General features: G+C 41.4%; 1 protein-coding gene across 1 annotated transcript; it reads right to left on the minus strand.

The window, feature by feature from the left end:
- Positions 1–5,791: 5,791 nt before the first annotated feature.
- On the minus strand, positions 5,792–23,844 carry C8H6orf163 (chromosome 8 C6orf163 homolog). The gene is made up of 5 exons (XM_069598316.1): positions 23,697–23,844; positions 19,543–19,637; positions 17,139–17,246; positions 11,075–11,277; positions 5,792–7,370 (listed from the first exon to the last, which is right to left on the minus strand). Exons 1-5 carry the CDS (start codon positions 23,842–23,844, stop codon positions 6,935–6,937), a joined length of 990 nt encoding a protein of 329 aa, XP_069454417.1. The 3' UTR covers positions 5,792–6,934.
- Positions 23,845–27,300: the final 3,456 nt, after the last annotated feature.

Below are 27,300 nucleotides of genomic sequence, written 5' to 3' on the forward strand. Positions count from 1 at the left end.
TGGGGAATCTTGCTTTTTGAAAATACCCTGATTTAGTTTCCATCAGGTTTTGCCAGAAAACTTGAGTAAGGGTTCCACTGAGATTTCAAAGACATCTCTCACTTTCAATTTTCACTTGACATTGAGATTCTCACCTTTGAGCATCAGGCAGTTGATCTCTCTCCAGAACCCTGAGGGGAACCTGCCCTTCTTGATGCTCGTGTAAGGAGGGGGCACTCCAGGCTGTGCCCCTACATAAATCCCTCCCTGGACTCCACATCAGGAGGGCTCCGCAAGCACATTCAGTGAAGGTTGACCAATTCTTGACTCTTGGCCCATGTCCACTGGAAGAGTAAGTGTTCTGCACAGTAATTTAGACTTGCCCACTACAATTCCAATATATTTTGAAAGCAGGGCACCCTGACACCTCCTCAGTATTTGCACAGGCACTAAATTAGGCTGGTGCGCTGTAGCTGCAGAACACACACGAGTTTGCAGTCAAACAATTCTGTGATTTTTCAGCAATCGATTTGACTTCTTTGAGTCTCAGTTTCCTAGTTTTCAAGTCAGAGGTAACAGGAGGCATCTTACAGGACTACTGTGAGATTTCAGTTAAGACAAGGTTTAGAAGGAACTTGGTGCAATAGCTGACACACGCAGCAGATGCTCCATCAGTGTTCATTGCTATGTTTTCCATTCTTTTCTTTTTTTTTAATCCACAAGGATCATCCTTATCAGTGCCATAGAAACAAGAGACTGCCTGCCAATGCAGGGAAATACAGGTTAGATCCCTGGGCTGGAAAGATTCCTTGGAGAAAAAATGGCAACCCACTCCAGCATTCTTGCCAGGGAATGCTATGAACAGAGGAGCCTAGAGGGATACAGTCCATGGGGTAGCAAAGGAGTCAGACACGACTCAGTGACTGAACAACAACAATAAAATTTTAAGTAGCAGAATACAAAAACAAAAAAAAAAGAAACAAGAGACTGCTGAGAGGCACTGTAGATGGGATAATCTCATTTTCAGTTTACTCTCAGCTTTTTCTGCTGAGATTATCCATTCATTTTGAACTTTAATTCTCAGAGGTCTATCATCTTGGAGACACTCAAGTTAGAAAGAACTGTTGTGTGAAGTGATCAAGTCAAAGTGAAGGATTTGAATAACAATAAAGATGCTGTTTCTCTAACTTGGCCTTGGGACAGGCAGAGCTGAGCGAGGAAAAGGAATGAACAGGTCCCCTACCACCATGCTTAGTGCTCACTCCAGGCTACAAGGTGAAAGGCAAGTGAGGGTCAGGGATCAGGTCAATCTGTCCTGATAGGGCCCCCTGAGATCAGTACAACATGAGGGCTGATTAGCATTTTGGGGGAGGGGGTGGAGGAGTCCTCTGGTGAGCAGGTCAAGCTGGGAAGGTCAAGTAAGAAGATCTCTAACTCTACCCTTCTCAAAAGCATCCAAATTAAAATCCTTAGGAAACTTCCCCAGTGGCTCAGTGGTAAAGAATCTGCCTGTAATGCGGGAGAAACGTGTTCATTCTCTGGGTCAGGAAGATCCCATAGAGGAGGAAATGGCAGACTATTCCAGTACTCTTGCCTGGAAAATCCCATGGACAGAGGAGCCTGGCAGGCTGCAGTCCATGGGGTTCCAAGGAGTCGACATGACGGAGCAGGAGCAAACACAAAACGAAAGGAAACTGAGAGTTGGGATTAGGGTGGAGCTGAGGGTGAAATATAAACAAGGAAAATACTGAAGACTAAAAACAGGCGTCATGTAATTTATTCCGATCTGGTTGCAACCTGAGAAACTAGTTTCCTTTTCCAAACCAAAAAACAAGTCACCTGCTTTCTTTTTATGTTACTCAGTTTATCACTGATTGTTGGGAGCCGTGTTAGGCATTACTGACAAAATGGAGGCACGGTCCCCAGCCCCCTCTCCTCATTCCGCAGGCACGGATCCCGGGATGAAGGAGTTAGGCCTTGTAATTCCGACTTGTCTTTTCCTCTCCTCGGCTGAGCTGACTGAAAAGGATTATTAAGGTGCTTATTGTTCTTGAGAGGAGCATGAGAAGGCACAAGGCCTTCTGCAGCATTGCTCTGAAAATAATTCATAAAGTTAATCATTGACATTTGTTCAAGGACTTTTACAAAAAAGTGTTCCAGGATGAGCACATAGGCTGCAGCGTGAGGCCATGGGAGAGATTGATATCTGAAGCCTATTTGTGAGGAAAATGTTTATGGCAAAGGAGTTTGCTGAATTTGGGGCTTAGAAATAATTAAAATAGTTAGAAGTTAAAGATTTAAGCAATGTTGTAAAGTTAGCATATTTTACTATAGCTTATACAAGCTAGGAATTTTTAGAGACACTATAGCTAGAAGCCTTTTTAAGAGATAGTGAGCTTAGGATGTTAGGGACAAACAGGACTTAGGAAGATAAGTAGTAAACTGAGGAATGTAGCATGAGTTACAATGTGATCACAAGTTAACTACAGGACACATTAGAAGAGGTAGATAATAGATAGTAAGGCTGATTCTGAGAGAATCACTGAAGCAGGAACTCTGAGGAGCAACAGTGATTTATGGAGATAATAAATCTGGGAGAGGGGGAATTGAAAATGTCAAACCTCTGGCCTAATGTTTTTGTAAAAGTATAAAAGAGAATCTTAAACTTGGAATAAACAGGCAGTCCATAGAAAAATGAGAGGCTGTCTCATTCGCCGACACCGTTCATCTCTTCAGGTTGAATCCCTGGCTGCTGGATTTGGACTCCGGCAACTGATGCCAACAGAGACACCTTAATTGAGGCAATGAAGTGAACCCTTTCAGAAGATGCTTTTCTTCTGCTCCTCTACAGAGTGTGCTTAGCTGAAAATCTGCTGGGTAACTACAATAATTCAGACACAATCCTAGGTACAACTTCCTCTCCCTTCTAGAAGAGACAAAAACAATGCATGACAAACAAGGACAAACCACGTCCTTCCAGTCCTCATCACAGATGCCACAAAGACACACGCCCAGAGACCCAACCAACCAGGCACCAGGGCCTTTATCTCTGAACAAAATAATGATGAAAGGCATGAGCTAAAGACTCACTTTCTGGATTTGAGACTGGCTATGACCTTTCCTTACTGTATGGCACTGAGAAAGTGACTTGACCTGTCTGTACCTGAATTAATGGTTCCACATGAACACGAATGATTCCACTTGTATACACCTGTCTGGCACACACTAGCACTCCCCAGTGTCAGCTGCTGTTCTTATCTATTCAAGTCTGAAAAACCCGGGTCCAGGTCTCTTTCAAGCAACCATCTGCCTATGCCTTGCGGTATTTTGAATTCCCACCCTGTCACCAGCTATGTGCCCTGGGGAAAGTTATTGAATCTCCCCGAGCCTCAGTTTCCCTCCTGATAAATTGGGTACAATTACAACTACTTTCAGAAATCATTGGGAGGATTAAATATTAATGTTTGTAAACTGCTTCTCTGTTGATGGGAATGTAAATTGGTGCAGCCATTATGGAAACAGTTATAGAGGTTCCTTAAAAAGCTAGAAATAGAACTACCATATGAGCCAGCAATCTCACTCCTGAGCACACATCCAGAAAAGATGAAAACTCTAATTTTAAAACACTCATGCACACACACACATGCACATGCCTCCCAATGTTCACTGCAGCATTATTTACAATAGCTAAGACATGGGAACAATCCAGCTGCCCATCAACAGACAACTGGTCTATATCTACACACTGGAATATTCAGTTCAGTTCAGTTGCTCAGTCGTGTCCGACTATTTGTGACCCCATGAATCGCAGCATGCCAGGCCTCCCTGTCCATCACCAACTCCCAGAGTTCACTCAGACTCACGTCCATCGAGTCTGTGATGCCATCCAGCCATCTCATCCTCTGTCGTCCCCTTCTCCTCCTGCCCCCAATCCCTCCCAGCATCAGAGTCTTTTCCAATGAGTCAACTCTTCGCATGAGGTGGCCAAAGTACTGGAGTTTCAGCTTTAGCATCATTCCTTCCAAAGAAAACCCAGGACTAATCCCCTTCAGAATGGAATGGTTGGATCTCCTTGCAGTCCAAGGGACTCTCAAGAATCTTCTCCAACACCATAGTTCAAAAGCATCAGTTCTTTGGTGCTCAGCCTTCTTCACAGTCCAACTCTCACATCCATACATGACCACAGGAAAAACCATAGCCTTGACTAGATGGACCTTAGTTGGCAAAGTAATGTCTCTGCTTTTGAATATACTATCTAGGTTGGTCTCAGCCATAAAAGTTGCCATTTGCAGCATTGTGGATGGACCCAGAGAATAACATCCTGAGTGAAGTAACCAGACAAAGCTAAATATTATATGATATCACTTACTTATAAAATCTGAAAATAACACAAACCAAGCTATATACAAAACAGAAACAGAGTCACACAGAAAACAAACTTATGGTTACCAAAGGGGAAAGTGGTGGGAAGAAGGATAAATTAGGAGTATGGGATTAACATATACACATACTATATATAAAATAAACAATAAGGATTTACCATTTAGTGCAGAGAACTATATTCAATATCTTATAATAACCTATAATGGAAAATAATCTGAAAAATAATATATGTATTATATATAATTGAACTTTGCTATATACCTGAAACTAACAGAACACTGCATATCAACTCTACTTCGACTTTAAAAAGTGCTTCACACATGTAAATATATTAGTACATAGTAGTTTTCATTTTATCATTTGTCAAAAGAGGGTTAACCTCCACCCCTGTCTTATCTATCCCATTGATTGCTGGGAGAAGAATATATTGTGAGGAGAACCTACTGGAAAAAGCAGTGTAAAGTACTATGTAAATGTTCTGGTTTCCAGCCCCTAGGCAATCGATGGTATAGGCTGCAATAGTTCTGCAGAATCAGGAAGCTAAACACTAGGAGAGTGTAGTCCATTATGCAGTTGGTAAACAAATCGGTGCTTTTACCGTTAGGAAATCCCAGATCAGTCAATGTAAACAAGTCCACCTAAGGCTTGCTTGACAATGGCACTTTTTAATTTACTGAAAACTGCTTTCCAGGTATTTAATTTTAAAGCTACCAATATAGGCTGGTAATTAATAATTTAAGGATGTTACATTAAAATGGATAGTTTTTTTTTTTTTTGGAGAGTTCTTTATGGCTTGGGTTTTCTTCTATTTTAATTCAGTAGATGTTGATATGTTGGTTCGGATTGTGGCATATAATGACTTTCTGCATTTTGACCCAAAGAAGATGAGTTTGAAGTACTCCTGGGGCTTGGGTATAAAATAAGGGGACCACCCCCCTCAATTCCTGAGGCAAGGAATCTGACCTTGAAAGACATTTATCTTTCACAAATGGCAAATATGAGGGAATTCTTTCTGAATTATTTTACATAGGGTTCCCAGAATGTAAGTTTGTTCCTATTGAACTTGAGAAACATTGCTTTTTTTCCTACAAAGCTATTGCTATTGCTAAGTCACTTCAGTCGTGTCTGACTGTGCGACCCCATAGATGGCAGCCCACCAGTCTCCCTCCTCCCTGGGATTCTCCAGGCAAGAACACTGGAGTGGGTTGCCATTTCCTTCTCCAATGCATGAAAGCGAAATGTGAAAGTGAAGTCGCTCAGTCGTGTCCAACTTAGCGACCCCATGGACTGCAGCCTACCAGCCTCCTCCATCCATGGGATTTTCCAGACAAGAGTCCTGGAGTGGGGTGCCATACAAAACTATCGCAGTTCACCAAATAATAATCTCCAGGCTAGGCTACTAGACATACTGGAGGTCAGCACACCTCTCCACAGTGGAAATCCTTGAAGAACACGTCCTTTTATTTGTTTTTAACTGCAACAAATACGAAAAGAGTTAAATGTCTGATGGAAACATGAGTGAAGTCAGATATACAAGTTTGTTTAGACTTCCATGAAATCTTTTTTCCTCCTAGCCAGTTTTGTTTGCCTTTTGTTTTTGATGTGGACCATTTTTAAAGTCTTTATTGAATTTGTTACAATATTGCTTCTGCTTTATGTTTTGGTTTTTTGACTCCAAGGCATGTGGCATCTTAGTTCCCCAACCAGGGATCCAGCTCACACCCCCTGAAGTGGAAGCATGCAGTCTTAACCACTGGACTGCCAGGGAAGTCCTAAAACAGACTTTTTAATCAACAGGTATATAACTGATATGACTGCATGTTCCAGGGTTGACTGGAGATGACCTGGCGGTAAGGAGAGCTTTGGGGAGGCCACTAGGTTAGATAAGGAAAGCATTTATGTGGTCTAGGACAAAGCAATGACGTTGAAGTTTAAGAGAAGGGACAGAATTTGGGAAATACTGCTAAAGTGACTGTGAAAAGAATATTGGTAGGGGGTAGGGAGAAAGGGGAGTGGTAAAGTTCAGGTTTTAGCTTAAGAAGACAAGGTACACACAGTGCAGCAGGCATTTGGAGACATAAAGAGAGAGACAGGTTTAAGACAAGCTGTTGTTGTTCAGTTGCTAAGTCATGTCTGACTCTTTTTGATCACATGGGTTGTAGCCCGCCAGGCTCCTCTGTCCATGGGATTTCCCAGGCAAGAACACTGGAGTGGGTTACTATTTCCTTCTCCATGTTCTGGTTTTTTAGCTGTGAGGCATGTGGGATCTTAGCTCCCCCACCAGGGTTTGAACTCATACTTCCCGCGCTGGAAGGTGACGACTTAACCACTAAATTGCCAGGGAAGTACCACCTCCTAGTCCGTTTTGACCCCTCTCACTGTTTTCTCTCCTCCATTAGACTTGGAGCCCATTGTAGCCTGAAATGTGTTTTTGAATATTTTGGTTTTCCATCAAAACGCTTACAGCTCAATAGTACCATGCACATAACTGGGGATCCATTCATGGTTTTTGAATGAATTTATTTAGTTTTTCGAATTGTGTCTTTTGTAGTGAAATTTCATATGAAGACTTTTAATCAGGAGTTGTTTGGTTCTCTGGAATAATAAGATTGGAAGGTGTTTTCTTTCTTTCTGGCAGAATAAAATCTGCGTGTCCTGGCGAGAGCTTTGGAAATGTATAATTGATGTATTTTTGAAATGCTGCCCTGGTTTCCTGTAACTCTTCCTCCAGGAAGTCTTTCCAATTCGTCATAATTCCCAGTTGTTTCGCTATGGACAGCAGCTCCCCCTGAGTGTTAACCAGTTTGTCCATCACATTTCCGAGTTTGGCCTGATGTGTTTTCTCTGCTTCTTGAAGCACTTCCTGAACCTCTTCTTGCTTCTGCCTCTGAGTCATGCAATAGTAGATGTTCATTTCATGTTGTTTTTCCTTTATCAGTTGGTTCACGTTCTTCCTCTGATCCTTCACAACTGTGACACCAGAACTCACAAATTCCTCCATGGCCTTTCTACCAAAAAGAGTAAGAGTTGAATGTTAGTGGTTAGATGGATTACCCACTAAAAACCAAAAGATTTTGTCTCTCACCACAGATGGAGAAGACATGACTGCATGGTTTACATGAGTCCCAGTCTGAGATAGGCTGGTCAAGATGAGCTTTTGATTAGATGTTAACAATCAAAAAGTACTTTTCAGAGCAGGGAAGGAACACATGGATTTCCTTGCTGTGGGCTAGAGTGAAGCCACCAGTCTACTGACTAATGCTAACTTTAGGGAGTCCACCAAGGTCAGAAAATATGAATGGCGAGTTCTACAAAGATGAAGAAATAAGGTCAGAGCTCCAAAACCCTAGAGAAAGTATTTCTATATATCCACATAGCTACTCACCTTTAGTTAGAGAGCAGGAAACTATCTCACAAAGTGAGTTTAGCCTTCATTTTGATTCTATCTGAGCAATATTCTATGACAGCCAAGCTTTTTGGTCTCAAGATCACTTTCACTCTTAAAATGACCAAGAAACCCAAAGAGCCTTTGCTTATATCTATTGACCCTAACAGTTTCAAAAATTAAAGTCAGACATTTAATCAGCATTATAAATTCATGTGAAATATTGGATAAATTCATTAAATGTTAAAACAAAAAGCTTACCTTGTATGAAAAATTTTTTTGTAAATCAAAAATCTTTTGATGAGAAAAGTGGCATCATTTTACATTTCTGTAAAACCCTTTATTGTCTGGCTAAATAGGAGAAAAGCTAGATTTTCATTTTGCTTCAATCTGTTGAGGTATCACACAACATAAAACCCTGGAAAATGCCACTATATACTCCTGAGATGGAGTGAAAAGACAAATCATGTCTTAATGTTATTAAGAAAACAGCTTTGACCTTAGTGTCCTACTACAGGATCTGGGATCATACTTTGAGAACCATTGCCGAACAAATTCATATGCCTCTGATTATAATGTATCTAAAGGAAATCAACCTTGAATATTCATTGGAAGGACTGATGCTGAAGATGAAGCACCAATACTCTGGCCACCTGATGTGAAGAGCCAACTCATTGGAAAAGACCCTGATGCTGGGAAAGATCAAAGGCAGGAGGAAAAGAGGATGACAGAGAATGAGACGGTTGGATGGCATCACTGACTCAATAAACATAAATTTGGGCAAACTCTGGGAGACAGTGAAGGACGGGGAAGCCAGGTGTGCTGCAGTCCATGGGGTCTTAAAGAGGTGGACACGACTGAGTGACTGAACAAGAACAACAAGAGATCCACAGTGGAATTCTAAACAGTGGGCTTCCGTAGCGGCTCAGCTGGTGAAGAACCCACCTGCAATGTGGGAGACACGGGTTCAATCCCTGGGTTGGGAAGATCCCCTGGAGAAGGGAAGGGAGTGGCTACCCATTCCAGTATTCTGGCCTGGAGATTTCCATGGACTGAATAGTCCATGGGGTTGCAATGAGTAGGACACGACTGAGTGACTTTCACATTCACTCCACATATTAGTTTCTGCAAATGTTCTAAAGAATGCTGGAATCTAGCAAAGTCTCTAAATGAGATCTGGTGTGCTGCAGAGTGGGTTCAGCTGACTGGAACAAATTTGAACCTTCGACAATTATTTGAAGAATGCCCACCATGTGCCAGGCTCTCTTATAGGCACTAGGGACACATCAAAGAACAAAATGGACATTCTAGGTGGATATACTTACACAACAGGCACAGCAGTTTCCTAGTCATAGTCAACTGGTTCAGTGAAAGATGGCCACTGAAAGTCTTCCACCTTTGAACTTCATGGAGGAAGGGGCCAAAGGTGGGCAAAAGTGAAGGAGTGAAGGAGGGAGCAGGAGGCTCAGGGGAGTGTGAGGAGAGACCCAGACGCTCCTTTAGGACGGGCAGAGTTCCTGAGATGGAGCAGAGGAGGCAGAGGGAGAGGAGAACCACCCTCCACTGCTTTGCACAACTCACTCAGGAGTTACTGTCTTCTCTAACTTTCTCCCCAAATCCTGTTTTCTTCCCTCTCTACCTCACAATGACTTACAGCCTATGCAGGTAGGGAACCACTGAAATAGCCAAGGCTGCAGCCTTCATTCCTATTTATCTGTACTTCCTATAGGATTTTACTTTTGGCTCTCTTCTAAACAGTTCTAACAAGGAAAGTTTGCCCATTAATTATATACAAATAGATTTGTTAATTCAAGCAGTGAAGCAAGAGACAAGTCCTAGACCAGGAGGCCAAACAGAGAGGTTTCAGTCTGGGTCCAGCTGTGTCAGCCACATGAGCCTGGGCAGGCCACTGAGCACCCAGAGACAGGTTTGGAACCTCTGGACATTCCTGATAATTACTAGGGCTCTTGAATGCTGACCTGTTAAAACTGGCCAAACTCATCAAACGTTCACTACATATATAAAATGATTACTTTGGTATTTTTCACATATATATTAATAAGTGTATATGTGATCTGATTTATGTAAAAGTTACTTCAAATTATGCACATATATAAGGCAGTTCTGTTCAGTCACTCAGTCGTGTCCGACTCTTTGCGGCCCCATGGACCACAGCACGCCAGGCCTCCCTGTCCATCACCAACTCCTGGAGTTCACTCAGACTCATGTCCATTGAGTCAGTGATGCCATCCAGCCATCTCATCCTCTGTCGTCCCCTTCTCCTCCTGCCCTCAATCCCTCCCAGCATCAGAGTCTTTTCCAATGAGTCACTTCACATCAGGTGGCCAGAGTATTGAAGTTTCAGCTTCAACATCAGTCCTTTCAATGAACACTCAGGACTGATTTCCTTTAGGATGGACTAGTTGGATCTCCTTGCAGTCCAAGGGACTCTCAAGAGTCTTCTCCAACACCATAGTTCAAAAGCATCAATTCTTCGGTGCTCAGCTTTCTTTATAGTCCAACTTTCACATCCATACATGACCACTGGAAAAACCATAGCCTTGATGAGATGGATCTTTGTTGGCAAAGTAATGTCTCTGCTGTCTAGGTTGGTGATAACTTTCCTTCCAAGGAGTAAGTGTCTTTCAGTTTCATGACTGCAGTCACCATCTGCAGTGATTCTGGAGTAAATATATCAAAAGAACAAGGAAGGATACTGAACTACATTCTCTTAAATGATTGTCTCTGGGAGACAGTGGGCAGGAAGCAGGGAGTCAGGACTTAGTAAATTTTGCTCTCTCTGTATTTCTAGAAGCTCAACTTTGTTTATAGCATTATGACTTGTGTAAAAAGAAAGAGACCAAAAGTAACACATCCACAGTAGTGTACCATGTGGGCCAGAGGATGTGAAGACTGTTATGTGTTTGTGGAAAAACATTTCTTAATACCCTGCCTCCCCTAAAATTGGAGATATGGAATGAAAAGCACAATTTTTAGGGCAGTAGTTACCTTGCAAGATAGGAGGAGAGGAAACAAAGGTGGTTGAGGAAGAATATGGGACTTTACAATCCGCTCAAAAGGCTGGTAGGCCCTTGAGTATTCGCGTTATTTTTCTTTACATCACACATACACACACACACACACACACACACACACACAACACTCTACAATATACTATATATATACTGTTCCCCATGTTTGATATATTCTGTAATAAAAATGTAAAAACACAAAAAGTAGGCAGTATCTTTGGCATCCACCCTATCCTCTTTCCAAGCTGATTCTGACAGGGGACGCACTGACTTGCAGGGGCGCTCCCTGGAGTACCTTCTCTGAGACTGGATTTCTTCCTGGGCAATGAGCCTCTCCTGCTCTCGCGCTTCCTGCACAGCCTGGACCTTCTCACGGTGGCACTCCATCATGATCCTTTGGATCCTGTGGACCATGCGCTGCTCGGCAGCCAAGTGTTCTCGCTGCAGTTCTTCTTCCATGTTTTTATGCAATTGCATCTTGGTCTTAACTGTCATTTCCTTAAACAACAGGAAAACCAGGTTCAGATGCTACAGCTTTGATGTTTGAAAATGAATACTAAGAGGTTATTCAGATCGTAATTTATCTGCCTGAAGGAATATACACCGATTAAGCCTGATGATTTAAGAGTGTATAAAAATAAGAAGCAGATCCACAGATATAGAGATCAAACAAGTAAGTTACCAGTGAGGAGAGGTAAGGGGGAGGGGGTGATATAAGGGTAGGGAGAAAAGGAGGATTTTTATGGGGTTGTATGAAATCAAGTGTGTGAAACTTTTGAAAATTGTAAAGCACCATAGAATTTAAAGAATTTTTCATTCAATACAAAAAGAATTGTTTAGAAAAGTGAAGGAATACTGAAAAAGATAATTTAAAAAAACTTGGGGGGCAGTGGTTGGGAGGGAGGCTCAAGAGGGAGGAGATATATATACATATATATATATATAGTTATGACTGATTTGCTTTGTTTCATGGCAGAAACCAATACAACATTATAAAGCAATTATCTCCCAATTAAACAGAAAAACTGAAATGGTATGTCTATACCATGGAATATTATTAATATACAGCTATTGAAAAGGAAAGAAAAGGAGTATATACTATATGGGACACTTATAATGATGCTAGGTAAAACCAGAAATGTACAAACTATATAGCATAAGTATGTATACTATAGTTGTTTAGATGCTAACTCATGTCTGCCTGTTTTGCAACCCCCTGGACTGTAGCCCACCAGGCTCCTCTCTCCATGGGACTTCCCAGGCAAGAATAGTAGAGTGGGTTGCCATTCCTTCTCCAGGGGAATCTTCCCAACCCAGGGATCAAACCCACGTCTCCTGCATTGGCAGGTGGACTCTTTATCACTGAGCCACCAGGGAAGCCCAAGTATATACACAGATAATATTGAAAAGGAATACGCAAAAGGAAGAGTAATTGAGTCATGGTCATTTTTTGATTCTTCAAATATTCTATAGCATTCTATTATCTTTATCCATGATTAGAAATACAGACTACAGTTCTGCTTTAGGAAGTCAGTCCTGGAAAGTGGCAGAAATAATGACCAGGAGCGTCTCTTGGTAGGAGGGGACCTGAGCAAGCAGTCCACAGGACGGCAGTCTCAGGAAGCTGCCTGCATGCCCTCACTGTCCTTCTGGAGTATTCCAGCTCATTCACTTTGAGGGGCCCATCCTCAGTCACAAAGGAGACAGGAACAAGAGTTCCACCACTTGTTCCTGTAGAAGGACCTATGGAGCCCTCAGCTAGGTAAAGACAGGGGACACTTGTCAAACCAGGACTAGGGACTTCCCTGGCGATCCAGTGGTTAAGACACCATGCTTCCAATGCAGGAGGCGCAGATTCGATCCTTGGTCCAGGAATAAGATCCCACATGCTGTGCAGCATGGCCAAAAGATAAAAAAACAAAAACAAAACAGGACTTGAGGGCAACAGGCTCTCAAGGGAAACCCTGTATCGCTGGAAGTGCCCAACGAAGTCATGGTGTACCAGGCACAGTGCTGGGCCCACGGCTCCAAGCAGGAGGCTGGAATTCCATCCTCGGGACTCACTGCCTACTGGAGGAGACCCAAACTCCATCCTGCAACCACTGTTTTAAAAGAAATACATACCAGAAAGGAGGGGCAGTTAATTCTCTCCAGTTGTTTCAAAACTTTCATTTAAAGGGAAATAGTATCTCTATTTTAGGGATAAGAGAGAACATACAGAAACTAAGTTGTTCAATATTCTGTAATAACCTAAATGGGAAAAGAATTTGAAAAACAATAGATCCATGTATCAATATATGTATAACTGAATCACTTTGCAGTACATCTGAAACTAATACAACATTGCTAATCAACTATGCTCCAATATAAAATAAAATTTTTTAATGTAAAAACAAAACAAGCAAAAAAGAAATTAAGTTATTTCACAGAGTGAGTCATGGGAAGAACTAGGACCAGAAAGCAGGATTCTCACCCACTAGTTTCTCACATCATTGCAAGATGTGATGCTGGGGTCTTTCCAGAAATTCATCGGTGTGTTTTCATTCCAGAAACTCTGCCCAGTCTTATCAGACAGTACAGTAAGTTTCCTCCCTCCCTTCAAACCCCTCCCCACCTCCCAGAGACAATTTCTGAGCAGCGTATGGAAGGTTCTGCTGTGGGTAGTAAGTCTAAATCTCTATCTTGTAGTCAGAGGCTGCTGTTGAACATCTTAGGGGATATTTCAACTTCTTAGGTATCATTTCTGGGTTTTCAAGTACATTTTCAGCAACTGAGATTGCCGAATGGTTGCGCCTTATAAAGATGATGTATTACCATAATACATTTCTATTTGAATCACAGAACTTAAAAAGGATACCTCCACCCTTTATTTTGACTGGGTTCTGAATTTAACTCAGAGAATGAAATTCTGTTTCTCTTTCATGTAATGATTTAGTGAAACCGAAATAATTTTACTGTATCACATAGCATGTCCAATAGCTATTTAAAGCTACAAAAAATAATGACCTACTGTTTGGCAGAGTTCCCATTCAACAGAAAGCCTTCCATTCAAATTACTTTTATTGAAGTGCATTTTGAGAGAATGGGCCTCTATTGTGAGATAAGAGACAGCCTGGCCAAATCCTGACTGCACAGACATGTCACAGACCTTTCTTCATGCCACCATGTCTCCCTCAGGAGAAGTTTCTCTCACGCGTCACAGGCAGGAAGATCCTGGGCCTTAATCTGTCTTTAGCTGGGGGACATGGTGATTTGTAGCACTTTCCTCTTTGAACTGACTGTCAGAAAGCTCAAAGGCCCAGCTGTGATAACAGCACAGACCTCATGTGGCTACTGACATTTCTGAGTCTTGGATTCACACCTGACTTCGTATTTCCTCTTCTCATTTTCCCTTAGCTTCTATTTTATTATTTACTTTTTAATATTACTGTATTTGAATAAGACAATATTAGCACTTTTTCAGAATGCTATCTGTCCATTGGACAAGACCTGGAAATTTGGTTTCACAGCAATTCACCTAAAACTTATCCCAAATTCTTAGCATCACAGAAGAGCAGTACCTGGTGAGTTCTATGTATCAGAATGTAAGGCTATTTGGTGCTAGAAATTGGTTTTCTGCCCTCTGTACTGATAATCTCAAACTTTCTTAGGTGTGAGAAGCACATGGTTAAAAACACTGTCAGTGACTCTGTAGGACAGGTAGGACCAGGAATCTGTAGAAAGGGAGACTCTAGGGAGGTGGTTCAGAGGCACCCCCTGAGAAGCAATAATGAGGCCTATGTCTGGGGACCCTACAGCTGAAACAACCCTATGTACTCCACTTAGACAAATCTTCATTATATGAAAAAAAAAGTCACTAAAACTTTTATCGAATAATCTGGAAAGGCCAACCTCCCTGTAACTGTTCCCCTTAAATTGTCTTAGGACTTCCATTTTAACACTAAGTGGATTAACTCAACCCCAAGACTGTATGTGCATGTGTGCATGGTCGGTCATGTCTGAGTCTTTGTGACCCTGTGGACTGTAGTCTGCCAGGCTCCTCCGCCCATGGGATTCTCCATGCAAGAATACTGGAGAGGATTGCCATTTCCTGCTCCAGGGGATCTTCCTGCCCCAGGGATCGAACTCGCATCTCCTGTGTCCCCTGCATTGGCAGGCGGATCCTCTACTACTGAGCCACCAAAGACTATGTGTGATAAAGTGAAGTTGCTCAGTAGTGTCCGACTCTTTGTGACCCCGTGGACTGTAGCCTAAGAGGCTCCTCTGTCCACAGAATTTTCCAGGCAAGAGTACTGGATTGGGTTGCCATTTCCTTCTCCAGGGTATCTTCCCGACCCAGGGATCGAACCTGGGCTTCCCACATTGAGGGCAGTCACTTTACCATCTGAGCCACCTGGGAAGCCCCTAAAGACTATATGGGGTACCACCAAATGACTTAAAGCAAGACTGGGATGTGAGCTCCTGGAAACAGGGATCACATCTAAGTTACCTTGTATTGTCACAACCTAATGCCAGCAGTGATGTTTAAAATGTCTGTCCTCTGGTTGAAGCACAGAGCTGGGACATAAGGCCCCCACACACATGGAAATGGTTACCCCTTGAAATTTTTGGTTGGGGAAGTCCAGGGTGGGCTTGGGGATGGTGATTTATCAACGGATAGAGAAGTATTTCACTGTTTAAAGACCAGTGTGGCCGTTCTGTCCCTGCTGGGTGAGCAGCAGGCCTCTCCAGACGTGCTATAAACGCTCCTCCTGTTTTGAACTGAAATCAAGGATGGGCAGTGATCCACTGCAGCCAGGCCTCCAGGGACCATGGCCCCTGGTGTCAGGTAGGGAGGGCCCACCACGCTTCAGTAGCCCTGGGATGGAGCTCTCTTCCCTACTAGCAAGTTTTCTGAGGGCAAGCATGGTCCATTTAATCTCCCTAGTACTGAGCTGATCAATGACAGGTGTGCATGGCGTTAACAACGGACAAATGGGCCTGTGGTCCCTGAACTGTTTATGAGTTATGTTCTTGCTGAATGAGGCCAAACTGCGGCCACACTTCCGTTGCTTTCCCTCCAGCCTCTGCCCAGGAATCATTACCTTGCACCGTCTCCTGTCCTTCCCATGACCCCCATGTGAAAGGAGTGCTGTGTGCTTTTCCTTTGAGCAGCTTTTGGACTGAACTGTGTGAGGAACCCTGGGGCTCTGCCTTGATAGTTTACTAACTGCCCCAAGTTGTGCAGTCATGTAATGGTACCAGGTACAGCCTGCAAAGAGTTTCCCTCGTGAGACTTCTGATCCTGCGGGAAATACCTGAGAAACAGCCCAGGGGTCTCCCTTATCACTGCAGTAAATGCAAATTTAGGGGAAAGGATGCAATCAGAGAGCCTGCTTCCTCTGTCCAGCCCGCTTTCGCACTTACAAAGTCACGGCACCACACTGGCCCCAGGATAATGGTGGTAGTGAGTCATATGTGCCCTTGTAGGGACTGTAGGAGTGTGGCCACCAGACATTTAATGAGTAATCAATCCTCTCATCCATGCACCTGCATCAGTGCTGGGTGGGCATGCTGTGAAAGAGGGCAGGGTGACAAGGACAGTGCATGGCTGTCAGCACAGAGCTGGTGGGGTAAGGCTTCCCTTGACCAGTGATTCTGGGTGTCTGATGAAGTGCAGGAAGAACATGCTGACAAGGTCTTCAAGGTGGGAAAGAGGGTGGTGAGTACAGGTTTGAGGATCCAGAGAAAGGGCAGTAAGAGGAGGAGAGCCAGTGATAAGAGATGCGGAGACTGACAGGCAGGGGTGCCTCCTTCATATCTAACCCCATAAAGGTTTGGGCTCACCCAAGGCCATTCATTATGGTTCATTACGTCAAAGGGATTCTCCTGCACCCAATCATCGCTCTTGCCATAAAGACCAGGATTTCTTCTGTAAAAATCCTGGGCCTCCCAACCAACCTCCATAAAATACTCATCTAGACTTTATGTATGATTGTTTTTCTTCCATTCCCTTGCCAGAGCTTTTTACAAACTTAAGTACTTCTTAAAAGACAACAAACAGGCCACTATAGAAACCTGTAAATCTCAGGAGACAAGTGGACACAGCAGAGGAAGAGGAGGGTGAGATGAGTTGGGAGAGTAGCAATGATATATATACAGTACCATGTGTGAAACAGCCAGCTAGCAGCCAGCTGCACAGCTTAGGAAAGTCGGTTTGGGGCTCTATGATGACCTAGAGGGCTGGGATGGGGGATGGATGGGAGGGAGACTCAAGGAGGGGATATATGTATACTTGGAGATGATTCATGTTGTTGTACAGCAGGAACTAACACAAAACTGTAAAGCAATTATACCCAAATAATGATTTTTTAAAAAACCTTTAACTCTTTTTCATGTTCCTCTTTCAGAAACTGGATTTGCATTTTGTACATATCATTTGCTTCTTCGAGGGCTTTCTTCACTGCTTGTCTTTGGCGTTCATCGGCCTGTGAAAGAGAGTTCATTTATTTGTTAATATACATCAGGTTTTCATGTTTAATGAAAATTAGCCACCACCATGGGGCCCCACTAACTGGCTCTATTCCAATCTCAGACCTCCCACAGCACACTGCTGTCTCAGGAAGAGATGTCCCTAACACAGCCCTGGCCCCTGGCTAACATTACTGTTTCAGGAGCTGCCCGGGAGAGCTTTACTGCAGGCTGCTGGGTGGTCTTTTTAATTTGGCACTCTATTTCTTGTTGACTAACTATCAAAGTAATGTAGGTTCATCTAAGAAATTATGGAAAATACAGAGGAGTAGAAAAATGTACAAAATCAGAAATTTGCTGAGAAGGGAGGTTGAGTATCACCCCAGATCCCCTGCATTTAGTTCAGTTCAGTTCAGTTGCTCAGTTGTGTCCGACTCTTTGGATCTCATGGACTGTAGCATGCCAGGCCTCCCTGTCCATCACCAACTCCCGGAGTCTACTCAAACTCATGACCATTGAGTCGGTGATGCCATCCAACCATCTCATCCTCTGTTGTCCTCTTTTCCTCCTGCCTTCAATCTTTAACAGCATCAGGGTCTTTTCCAATGAGTCAGTTCTTCACATCAGGTGGCCAAAGTATTGAAGTTTCAGCTTCAACATCAGTCCTTTCAATGAACACTCAGGACTGATCTCCTTTAGGATGGAATGGTTGGATTTCCTTGCAGTCCAAGGGACTCTCAAGAGTCTTCTCCAACACCACAGTTCAAAAGCAACAATTCTTCAGCACTCAGCTTTCTTCACAGTCCAACTCTTGCATCCATATATGACTACCAGAAAAACCATAGCTTTGACTAGACGGACCTTTGTAGGCAAAGTAATATCTCTGCTTTTTAATATGCTGTCTAGGTTGGTCATAGCTTTTCTTCCAAGGAGCAAGCGTCTTTTAATTGCATGGCTGCAATCACCATCTGCAGTGATTCTGGAGCCCAAAATAATAATGTTTGTCACTGTTTCCACTGTTTCCCCATCTATTTGTCATGAAGTGATGGGGTCAGCTGTCAAGATCTTCATTTTCTGAATGTTGAGTTTTAAGCCAACTTTTTCACTCTCCTCTTTTACTTTCATCAGGAAGCTCTTTAGTTCTTCACTTTCTGCCATAAGGGTGGTTTCATCTGCATATCTGAGGTTACTGATTTTTCTACTGGCAATCTTGATTCCAGCTTGTGCTTCTTCCAGCCCAGTATTTCTCATGATGTACTCTGCATATAAGTTAAATAAGCAGGGTGTCCCCTGCATCAAGGTCTTTAGAAAGATGTTTCATTATTTTATTTGAAAAGAATGCCCAGAACATTAGATAAACTTATATTTAAATTGTACATTATTCACAAAAGCATTCTCTTGTATTAGGGAATATGATTAATGGCTCACAGTCAATTTAAATTATATTATTGTTGATAAGGATAAATGACTATAAAGGCTTTTATATCTATTACCCTTCACACTGAAGCATTTTGTACTTTTGGAGAACTTTCATACAAAGCTTTTGCTGGAACTAACACTGGACAATTCCAATACTCTTTGCTATGATGTATATATTATAGAGAAACTGAGAAATAACTTCTAAGCTCTGTGGCTTATCCTGCTCTCAAGGAGTGTTAATCCTCTTTAGGGAAGTCACGTATAGCCTTTATTTCTGGAAGAAATGTGGCTGGAGGATAGAAGTTTGGCTTTACTGAAGTGTCTGGGATCTGACCGTGAGCTCCAAGGCACTCAAATTGCTCCCGTGGCCTTCAGCAGTCATGTGGACAAGGTGTCAAGGACTCTGGAGCAAAGAGGAGCTGGGAGAGGGTTGAAAAAGAGACTTAGCTATGATGCAATTTTTGGAAAAAAAAGCCACTTGGGGTATTACACGCTGCACAAATGGATGGTCTACATATAAAATATTAAGCAATAATAAACAATTATCAACAAGAATGTCTGTTTTTGAAGTTTTAATTCAATGAGAATAAAGGGAGCCAGAGTCATCCACATGCAGGGGCAATTTAAAAGGATGGAAGCTCCTGATGATTTCTGCTTCTTACTCAGCATCTATGTGTGCTGGGCACGTCATTTCATTGAACTTTCTCAACAATTCTAGAGAATATTATTATTCCTCTTTCACATTTGAAGATGCCAAGACTACAGAGCTGAAGAACCTGCCCCACAGATGACCAGCATTCAAAGTCAGCCCTGCCTGACTCTACTCTTTCATACAAACCCTCAAAGAGAAAGAACTGCCAAGAGGCATGCAGGCTGATTTCTGATTTCCTTTACCTTAGCCCATATGTCAGCTTCTGCCTGTGCAATACGTTCTTTGAGTGCATCCTCTTGAAACTGCTCTTCCTTATTCAGAATATCTTTCCCAATATCTGTGGAGTGGAAGAGGAAAAAACATCACATATATCCACGGACTGTATCTGGGCTTTCTTTTTCACTGCTATCAAGTTATTTACTAAAGTTATCTAAGAGATCCTCTTGGGAAATTTCACTCTCTAAAGATTCCAGTGAAAGAGGGAAGTTATTCCCCCAACTGATTAGGAAGGAGCTCACAGCACGGTTAGACCTGGATGGACTCAGTCCCCTTCACCACAACCCACACTTCTAGTCATTGTTCAGTCACTCAGTCATGTCTGATTCTTTGCTGCCCCATGGACTGCAGCTCCCGGAGCTTGCTCAAACTCATGTCCACTGAGTTAGTGATGCCATCCAGCCATCTCATCCTCTGTCGTCCCCTTCTCCTCCCGCCTTCAATCTTTCCCACCATCAGGATCTTTTCCAATGAGTCAGCTCTTCGCATCAGGTGCCCAAAGTATAGGAACTTCAGCATCAGTCCTTCCAATGAATATTCAGGATTGAATTCCCTTAGGATTGATTGGTTTGGACTCCTTGCAGTCCAAGGGACTCTCAAGGGTCTTCTCCAACACCACAGTTCAAAAGCATCAATACTTCAGCGCTCAGCCTTCTTTATGGTCCAACTCTCACATTCACACATGACTACTGGAAAAACCATAGCTTTGACTAGATGTAACTCTGTTGGCAAAGTAATGTTTCTGCTTTTTAATACACCGCCCAGGTTTGCCATAGCTTTTCTTCCAAGGAGCAAACGTCTTTTAATTTCATGGCTGCAGTCACCATCTGCAGTGATTTTGGTGCCCAAGAAAATTAAGTCTGTCATTTTATTTTAGATGAGGAAACAGTGACAGACTTTATTTTCTCCTTCTGGTAACAGGACTCACTTTCCTCAAGAACTTGCTCCCTCACCTGTTCTGGGATTGCCAATCACAGCAGCCAACCTGCTTGGCCCATCACATGCTCCCCACCTTCCAGGCCCCGTTAACTGGAGCACAGACTCAACCCTGGCCAAACACACTCTTTCCCTTATTTTATATAAGGCTATAAGGAGAACAGAGCTCTTTTCCTCTAAGGTTTCTAAGCTGGAGATATTAAGGTGATTAGAGCAGTTTGGAACCACTTCCACTCCTTTCTCAGTTGCTGGAGTAAGCTTGGCTGTACTGGTAAAACGACTAAGCCAATGCATGGAGACAGCAAGTGTGGACAGACTGACAGCCCTGGTACCAGATCCCTCTTGGGTAACCACTGTTATAAGGGTCAAGAAATCCTCCTTTATAAATAGTCTAGTCTGAGTTGTGTTTCTGTCACCTGCAACTGAAATACATATTAGTTGGCATTGATTTAAAAGTCTTTGCTACTAGATTATCAGTGAGTCTAAAAGTATAAAGCAGTGAATACTATGAGGAGGATGGACATATACTACACAGGCCCAACATTGTATAGAGATAATTACGAAAGATTTAGAAAGCAATCGGACTAAGCATGGACTGGCAAAGTTTTGCACTTCATAAAAATGTGATACAAGTGTGGGCTGCTGTTATCCTTTTTTATACTTAAGTTCCAGTACTTTGTATTCGTCATTCTCCACTCTAACTGTACAACAGGATCCATAAATAGCTTTTTATAAATGGTGAAAAAAGGAACACACTATTAATATGAAGAATGACTTGGATCTTAAGGGAATGCTGAGTGAAAAAAGCCGATTTCAAAGTTATATACTGTATGATTATACACACACACACACAGGGTATATAGAGAGAATATAGTATATTATATATATATATATATATATGTTTTATATATAAAACATTGTCAAAGAGCTTTAATTATAGTGACTGAGGACAGATTAGTGGTTGCCAGGAGTTTAAATGAGGAGGTATTAAGAGGTAACATGAGCCAGTTTCTCTGTGGTGAAGAAATATTTCTGTGTTATGATTGTAGTGACGGTTACATGAATCTACGTGATAAATTTAATAAAACTACACACCAAGGAAAAAAGAACAAATAAGGTCTGCACCTAACTTAACAGTATCGCTCCAACACCAATTTCCTGGTTTTGACAATGTACCAGTGTTATGTAAGGCATCAATGACAGAACCTGGTTGGGAACTCTGTTCTATTTTTAAAATGTGTCAGTCTTCAACTATTTCCAAATAAAAACCTATTAAATATATAAAAAAATATTGGAAAAGTTTTTTTAAAAGGCCACATGCTGAGGGCCAATTCTGAAGGTTCTAATTTAGTGGGTCTGTGTTGGATTAGCATCGTAATAGGGAAGAACAAACCTGACTCCCTATTAGATGTTTTCATTTACTTTAACCTTTGTATTCAATTCGTTTTGCTTAGAGTGAAAAATGTTCCGTATAGCCTGAAATATACAGGGTAGCCTGCTCTCAAGGTTCTGACCTTTAAAGGTAAAACACTTTTCCATTCATGTAGAGCCAAAAAGTTGCAGAACAGAGAATAAGATTTGTCTTGCTGGAGGTTTACAGGAACATCATGAACTGACCCATAATGGACAACTGCAAAAACAAAGGATTCCTGCAGGAAGAAGTCTGCAACAACCAACCCATCTCTCCTCCCCTTTTAATATGAAAAATGCCTGCATTCTGAAAGGGCTAAGAAGGTTCTTTGGTACATTAATCTGCCATCTCTGCTTGCTGGCTTTCTGAATAAAGTCGTTCTTCTTTGCCCCAACAACTCATCTCCTGACTTATTGGCCTGTCATGCAGTGAATAGAATGAATTTGGACTTCGTAACAGTATTAAATCCAATGAAGTTTGTGTTTGGATTTAAAAGTTCTGTAGAACACTGCCAATGTTGAGAACTACTCTCTGCAATACTTCTTAGCATTTATACATGTTTTAATTTATCCACTTAATGTTTTGATTCAGATATACTAGGAAGCATAAGGAATCAACCAAAAAAAGCATATCTAAAAATGGATATCCACTGTTCTGGTTGTAAAAAGCCAAATCATTATAGAAATTATAATTAATGTCACACTAAACAGTTACTAAAAATTAAAATCAGTAATCAGTTTTGGTAATGATATTTTTAGAGGATGACCCCAATTTGATCTCCCTCTACATTTTAGTTTTTTTTCAAAACACTCTCCATTCTATAGCTTCTTACATTTTCAAAGATCAGGAGTAAAATTTAATCACCACTAACTTAACACGTTAAAGACAGGATTTAAGAGTACTTAGGAAAACACTTCCAAGGCGTAAAACCTGACTGAAAACCTGACAGGAATGAGGAGAAAAGGAAACCTGTAATTAAAATCTGATTTGCTTATTAGAAGTGCATATATAGGGGGAAGAGATAAATTAGGAATTTGGGGATAATAGATAATACTATTATATATAAAATAGATAAGCAAAGACCTACTATATGGCACAGGGAACTATATTCAATATCTTATAACCTATAATGGATAATAATCTGAAAGAGAACATATATACATATATAATTTAATATAAAATATATTAAATATAATACGTGTATATATATAAAACTGAATCAGTTTCCTGTACACCTGAAACATCATAAATCAGCTATACTTAAAATGTTTTTAAATATAAAAGGAGGACTTAAAAGATAAAAGAAGAAGTGTATACACAGTACATATTCTCATGCTATTTATAATCTATTTTATGTCACCAGTACTAACAAAGAACAGTTTCTTTCATCTGTTTATTAAGGTGTTACTTAGAGATATTTCTCTCCTATTTGTATGGAGTGCCCAAGGATGGGCGAGGGCAAAAAGAACTCCAAGTTATTATTATGTGCCAGGCTTTAGAATAGGTATGAATATTTCATTAAAGCCTCAAAAGAAACCTGCAAGAAAAGTATTATATTAACATCCCTGTTTACATATAAGGAAACAGATTGAGAGGCTAAGTATCCTGCCAAGGCACACAACTGGAAAGTGGAGAAGCAGGATTTCAACCCATATTCTTCTCATGCCAAACACACGCATCTGCAGGACAAGGAGCCGATCAAAGTCTGTACAACAAGAATGACATACGATGCTATGAAACATTAGGACAAGGAAAACCAGTAAAGTCACTTACCCAGTATATCTTTGTGAGTGTAAAACCGTGTCTTAAATGGCTTGTATTCATGGATCCGTTTGAAGGTTTCCCCAAAAGGGGCTGGTGGAATTATCTTATTACAAACAGCACAGCAAACAAAGTTTGTATAATTTGGATTTCTGATCATAATTAAAGTTGTCTTTTACTATGTACAATTAAAACACTCTTAGGATTAGAAAAAGTAGTTTTAAGAAAAGTTCAAGTTTGAGAAAGCAGAAGAGATTCAGGGTTTGAAGACAATGCTAGAGGTTTGTCAGGATTAAATGATTCACCATGATTAGGAAGTGGTTATATGCCTAGTGGTAAAGAATGGTACTGAAAGCTTCTGCCCATAGAAGGTCTGGGCACTGGATTTGGGAAGATTTAAGCAGCTGCTCCCTCCTAGAGTCTAGATTAAATTGTTAACTTACTTAGCAACTGTTGCTAGGTAAGACAAGCTTTGCTCATAAAAGCAACTAGAAATAATGACAAAAGGCAGCATGGTACACCTCTTCATTTCCCAGATACTTCCTATATGTTTCCTTCTGATGCTGTAACAAATGTCTACATACTCCGTGGCTTAAAACCACACAAATTCATTCTCTTGCAGTTCTGGAGGTCTGGAGGTCAGAAGTCCACAACAGCGTCGGCAGAACTGGTTCCTTCTAGAGGTTTCAGGGAGAATCTGTTTCCTTGCCTTTTCCAGCTTCCAGAGACCGTCCCCATTCCTTGTCCCATGGACTTGCATCAATATAGCCTCTTATCCTCCTGTCTGCAGGGTGACATTGCTTCTTTCTCTCATCATCTGCCTCACTCTTATAAGCACTTTTGTGGTTATATCACGCCCACCCAAATAATAAAGGGTCATTTCCCTATTTCAAATCCTGAACTTAATCATCTGTCAAGTTCCTTCTGCCATGTTTTTTTTTTTTTTTTCCCCCCAGTCGTGTCTGACTCTTTGTGACCCCTCATGGACTGCAGCATGCCAGGCTACCCTGTACTTCACTCTCTCTCTCTCTCATGTCCATTAAGTCAATGATACCATCCAACCATCTCATCTTCTGTCACCCCCTTCTCCTCCTGCCCTCAATCTTTCCCAGCATCAGGGTCTTTTCCAATGAGTTTCTTCCAAGGAGCAAGCATCTTTTAATTTCATGGCTGCAATCACCATCTGCATGATTTTGGAGCCCAAAAGAATAAAGCCTGTCACTGTTTTGTTTCCCTACCTATTTGCCATGAAGTGATGGGACTGGATGCCACGATCTTAGTTTTTTGAATGTTGAGTTTTAAGCCAGCTTTTTCACTCTCCTTTCACCTTCACCAAGAAGCTCTAGCTGTTCTTCACTTTCTGCCATTAGGGTGGTGTCATCTGTATATCTGAGGTTATTGGTATAACCTTGACTCTTCTGTCATATAATGGAACATGTTTACAGGTTCTGGAATTAGGATTCAAACATCTCTAGGGTGGTGTGGGAAAAGAGGTGTATTATTCAGTCTACCATACTTTCTGTTAAATGGTTTACTTAAAGAATTGATTTTTTAGGCCATAACAAAAAAAAGGGAGTTTAATTTTTTTTTAGGTTATCTATAACGCTTTTGTGTCAGGGCAATAAAACTGGGAAAATCACACAGTACCTTAAAGGAAAAATTATTTTCAGTAAGCAAGCACTCAAAACTACTAAGGTTGGCTTTTAAAATCATAGTTAATTCATTTGTTGTCCTTGTTTTAAAATGGAAAGAACTGCATCTCAAGAATCCCCTCCTTGCTTAGAAAACTGGGACGGATTGGTTGCCTTACAGAAGATAAGGCTATTCAACAATAAATAACTTCACTGTTTACACGGGGAAATTCTTAACAACTAAACTGCTTGCTCTTCTGGGCAAATGACTCTTTTATCAGAAAAAATTACTTCCCTGGGCTGAGGTTGCTTGCTGCTTACCAGTAGTTCATTTATCAATACTTGCTTCAGGACAATCTATTATGTTACAGTTTGCCCGATCTCAACCAGATTCCTGTACTGGAAAACATTCCTCCTACCAGACTCCAAGATGCCGTAAACATCTTGCCCTGAGCATCCCCTCCTTAGACCACTGACTTTGTCTCATTTTCCTTTAGAGAAGGAATGAAAACATCCACAGCCAAGCAGTCTTTGACACTGCACATAGAAGACTGTGCTACACAACTTGTAACAGACCTATGAACAGTATCACAGTTAGGTTGAAAGTGAAAGTGAAGTCGCTCAGTCCTGTCCCAACTCTTTGCAACACCACGGACTGTACCCTACCAGGCTCCTCTGTACATGGAATTTTCCAGGCAAGAATACTGGAGTGGGTTGCCATTTTCTTCTCCAGGGGATCTTCCCGACCTACGGAATAAACCTGGGTCTCCCACATTGTAGGCAGACACTTCTACCATCTAAGCCACCAGGGAAGTTAGGTTGTTTCTAAAATTCAATGGAATTCTTCCCTTGCACTATTTTTTGCAGCTGTGCAACTGCTACCCTGGTTCACGCACACACAGTCACGTGGTTTAAAGCTGCCCTCTGCCCAGTTCCTGCAGCCCTTCTTTGCTGCAATAACCTCTTGATAGCTCACTAATACTTCCCCCACCAAACAGTAACTTCTTTTGTTGAATATTAGAAGAACTCTAATGATGATGATGTGGCATTAAATGCATAAGTTGAAAACAGAACTCTAGTTCTTTACCAGCCAACAGCAAAATACTTTAAATTAAAAGGCATTGTATACCACCTAAGTGTATTTAAACTGTATGAAGTGTACTACATAGAGAGACCTCACAAAGAAATATTTAAGGGTCAGTAATAAAGATTTAATTTAGTTGCATACAGATAACTCAATTAGCTAAGCTCTTTAATATCTACAAATGAGACATAATTACTTTTTCATGTATCTTACAAAACTACCATAAAGCACTGGAAATTAAATCTTACATTATGATGATAAACACTGCCTGAGAAATTATTTTACTTGTTAATAATAAATGAAACAAAATTTCAGAGACAAGATTTATTTACTAAGATGCAATTCCAATGATTTGGAGAATGTGGTAAATATCTAGAAATAAATCACATCTAGAACAAAATCCCATGGATGGAGGAGTCTGGTGGGCTGCGGTCCATGGGGTCACTGAGAGTCGGACACGACTTGAGTGACCTCACTTTCACTTTTCACTTTCATGAACTGGAGAAGGAAATGGCAACCCACTCCACTGTTCTTGCCTGGAGAATCCCAGGGATGGGGAAGCCTGGTGGGCTGCCGTCTATGGGGTCGCACAGAGTTGGACAACGACTGAAGTGACTTAGCAGCAGCAGCAGCAGAACCTTTATCAGAAAGATTAAGATAAACCCCATATACTTATGGTTACTTTAAATCTAGACCTTCTTATCTACTGAGCAGTTCTAGTTTTCAAGTAACCATAAGAACATTCGGTCTTACATTTATAGTATCATTGTAACATTAAATTACAATAACAATGAATGAAATAACAATGAAATACAAGTAACAATGAAATAATAAATTACAATGAAAACAAAATAAATAACATTTAGTTGTAGTCAAATAAAAACATCATACTCAGTATAAC

This window comes from Ovis canadensis, chromosome 8 (genome assembly GCF_042477335.2).
Source record: "Ovis canadensis isolate MfBH-ARS-UI-01 breed Bighorn chromosome 8, ARS-UI_OviCan_v2, whole genome shotgun sequence".
NCBI classification, from domain to species: domain Eukaryota; kingdom Metazoa; phylum Chordata; class Mammalia; order Artiodactyla; family Bovidae; genus Ovis; species Ovis canadensis.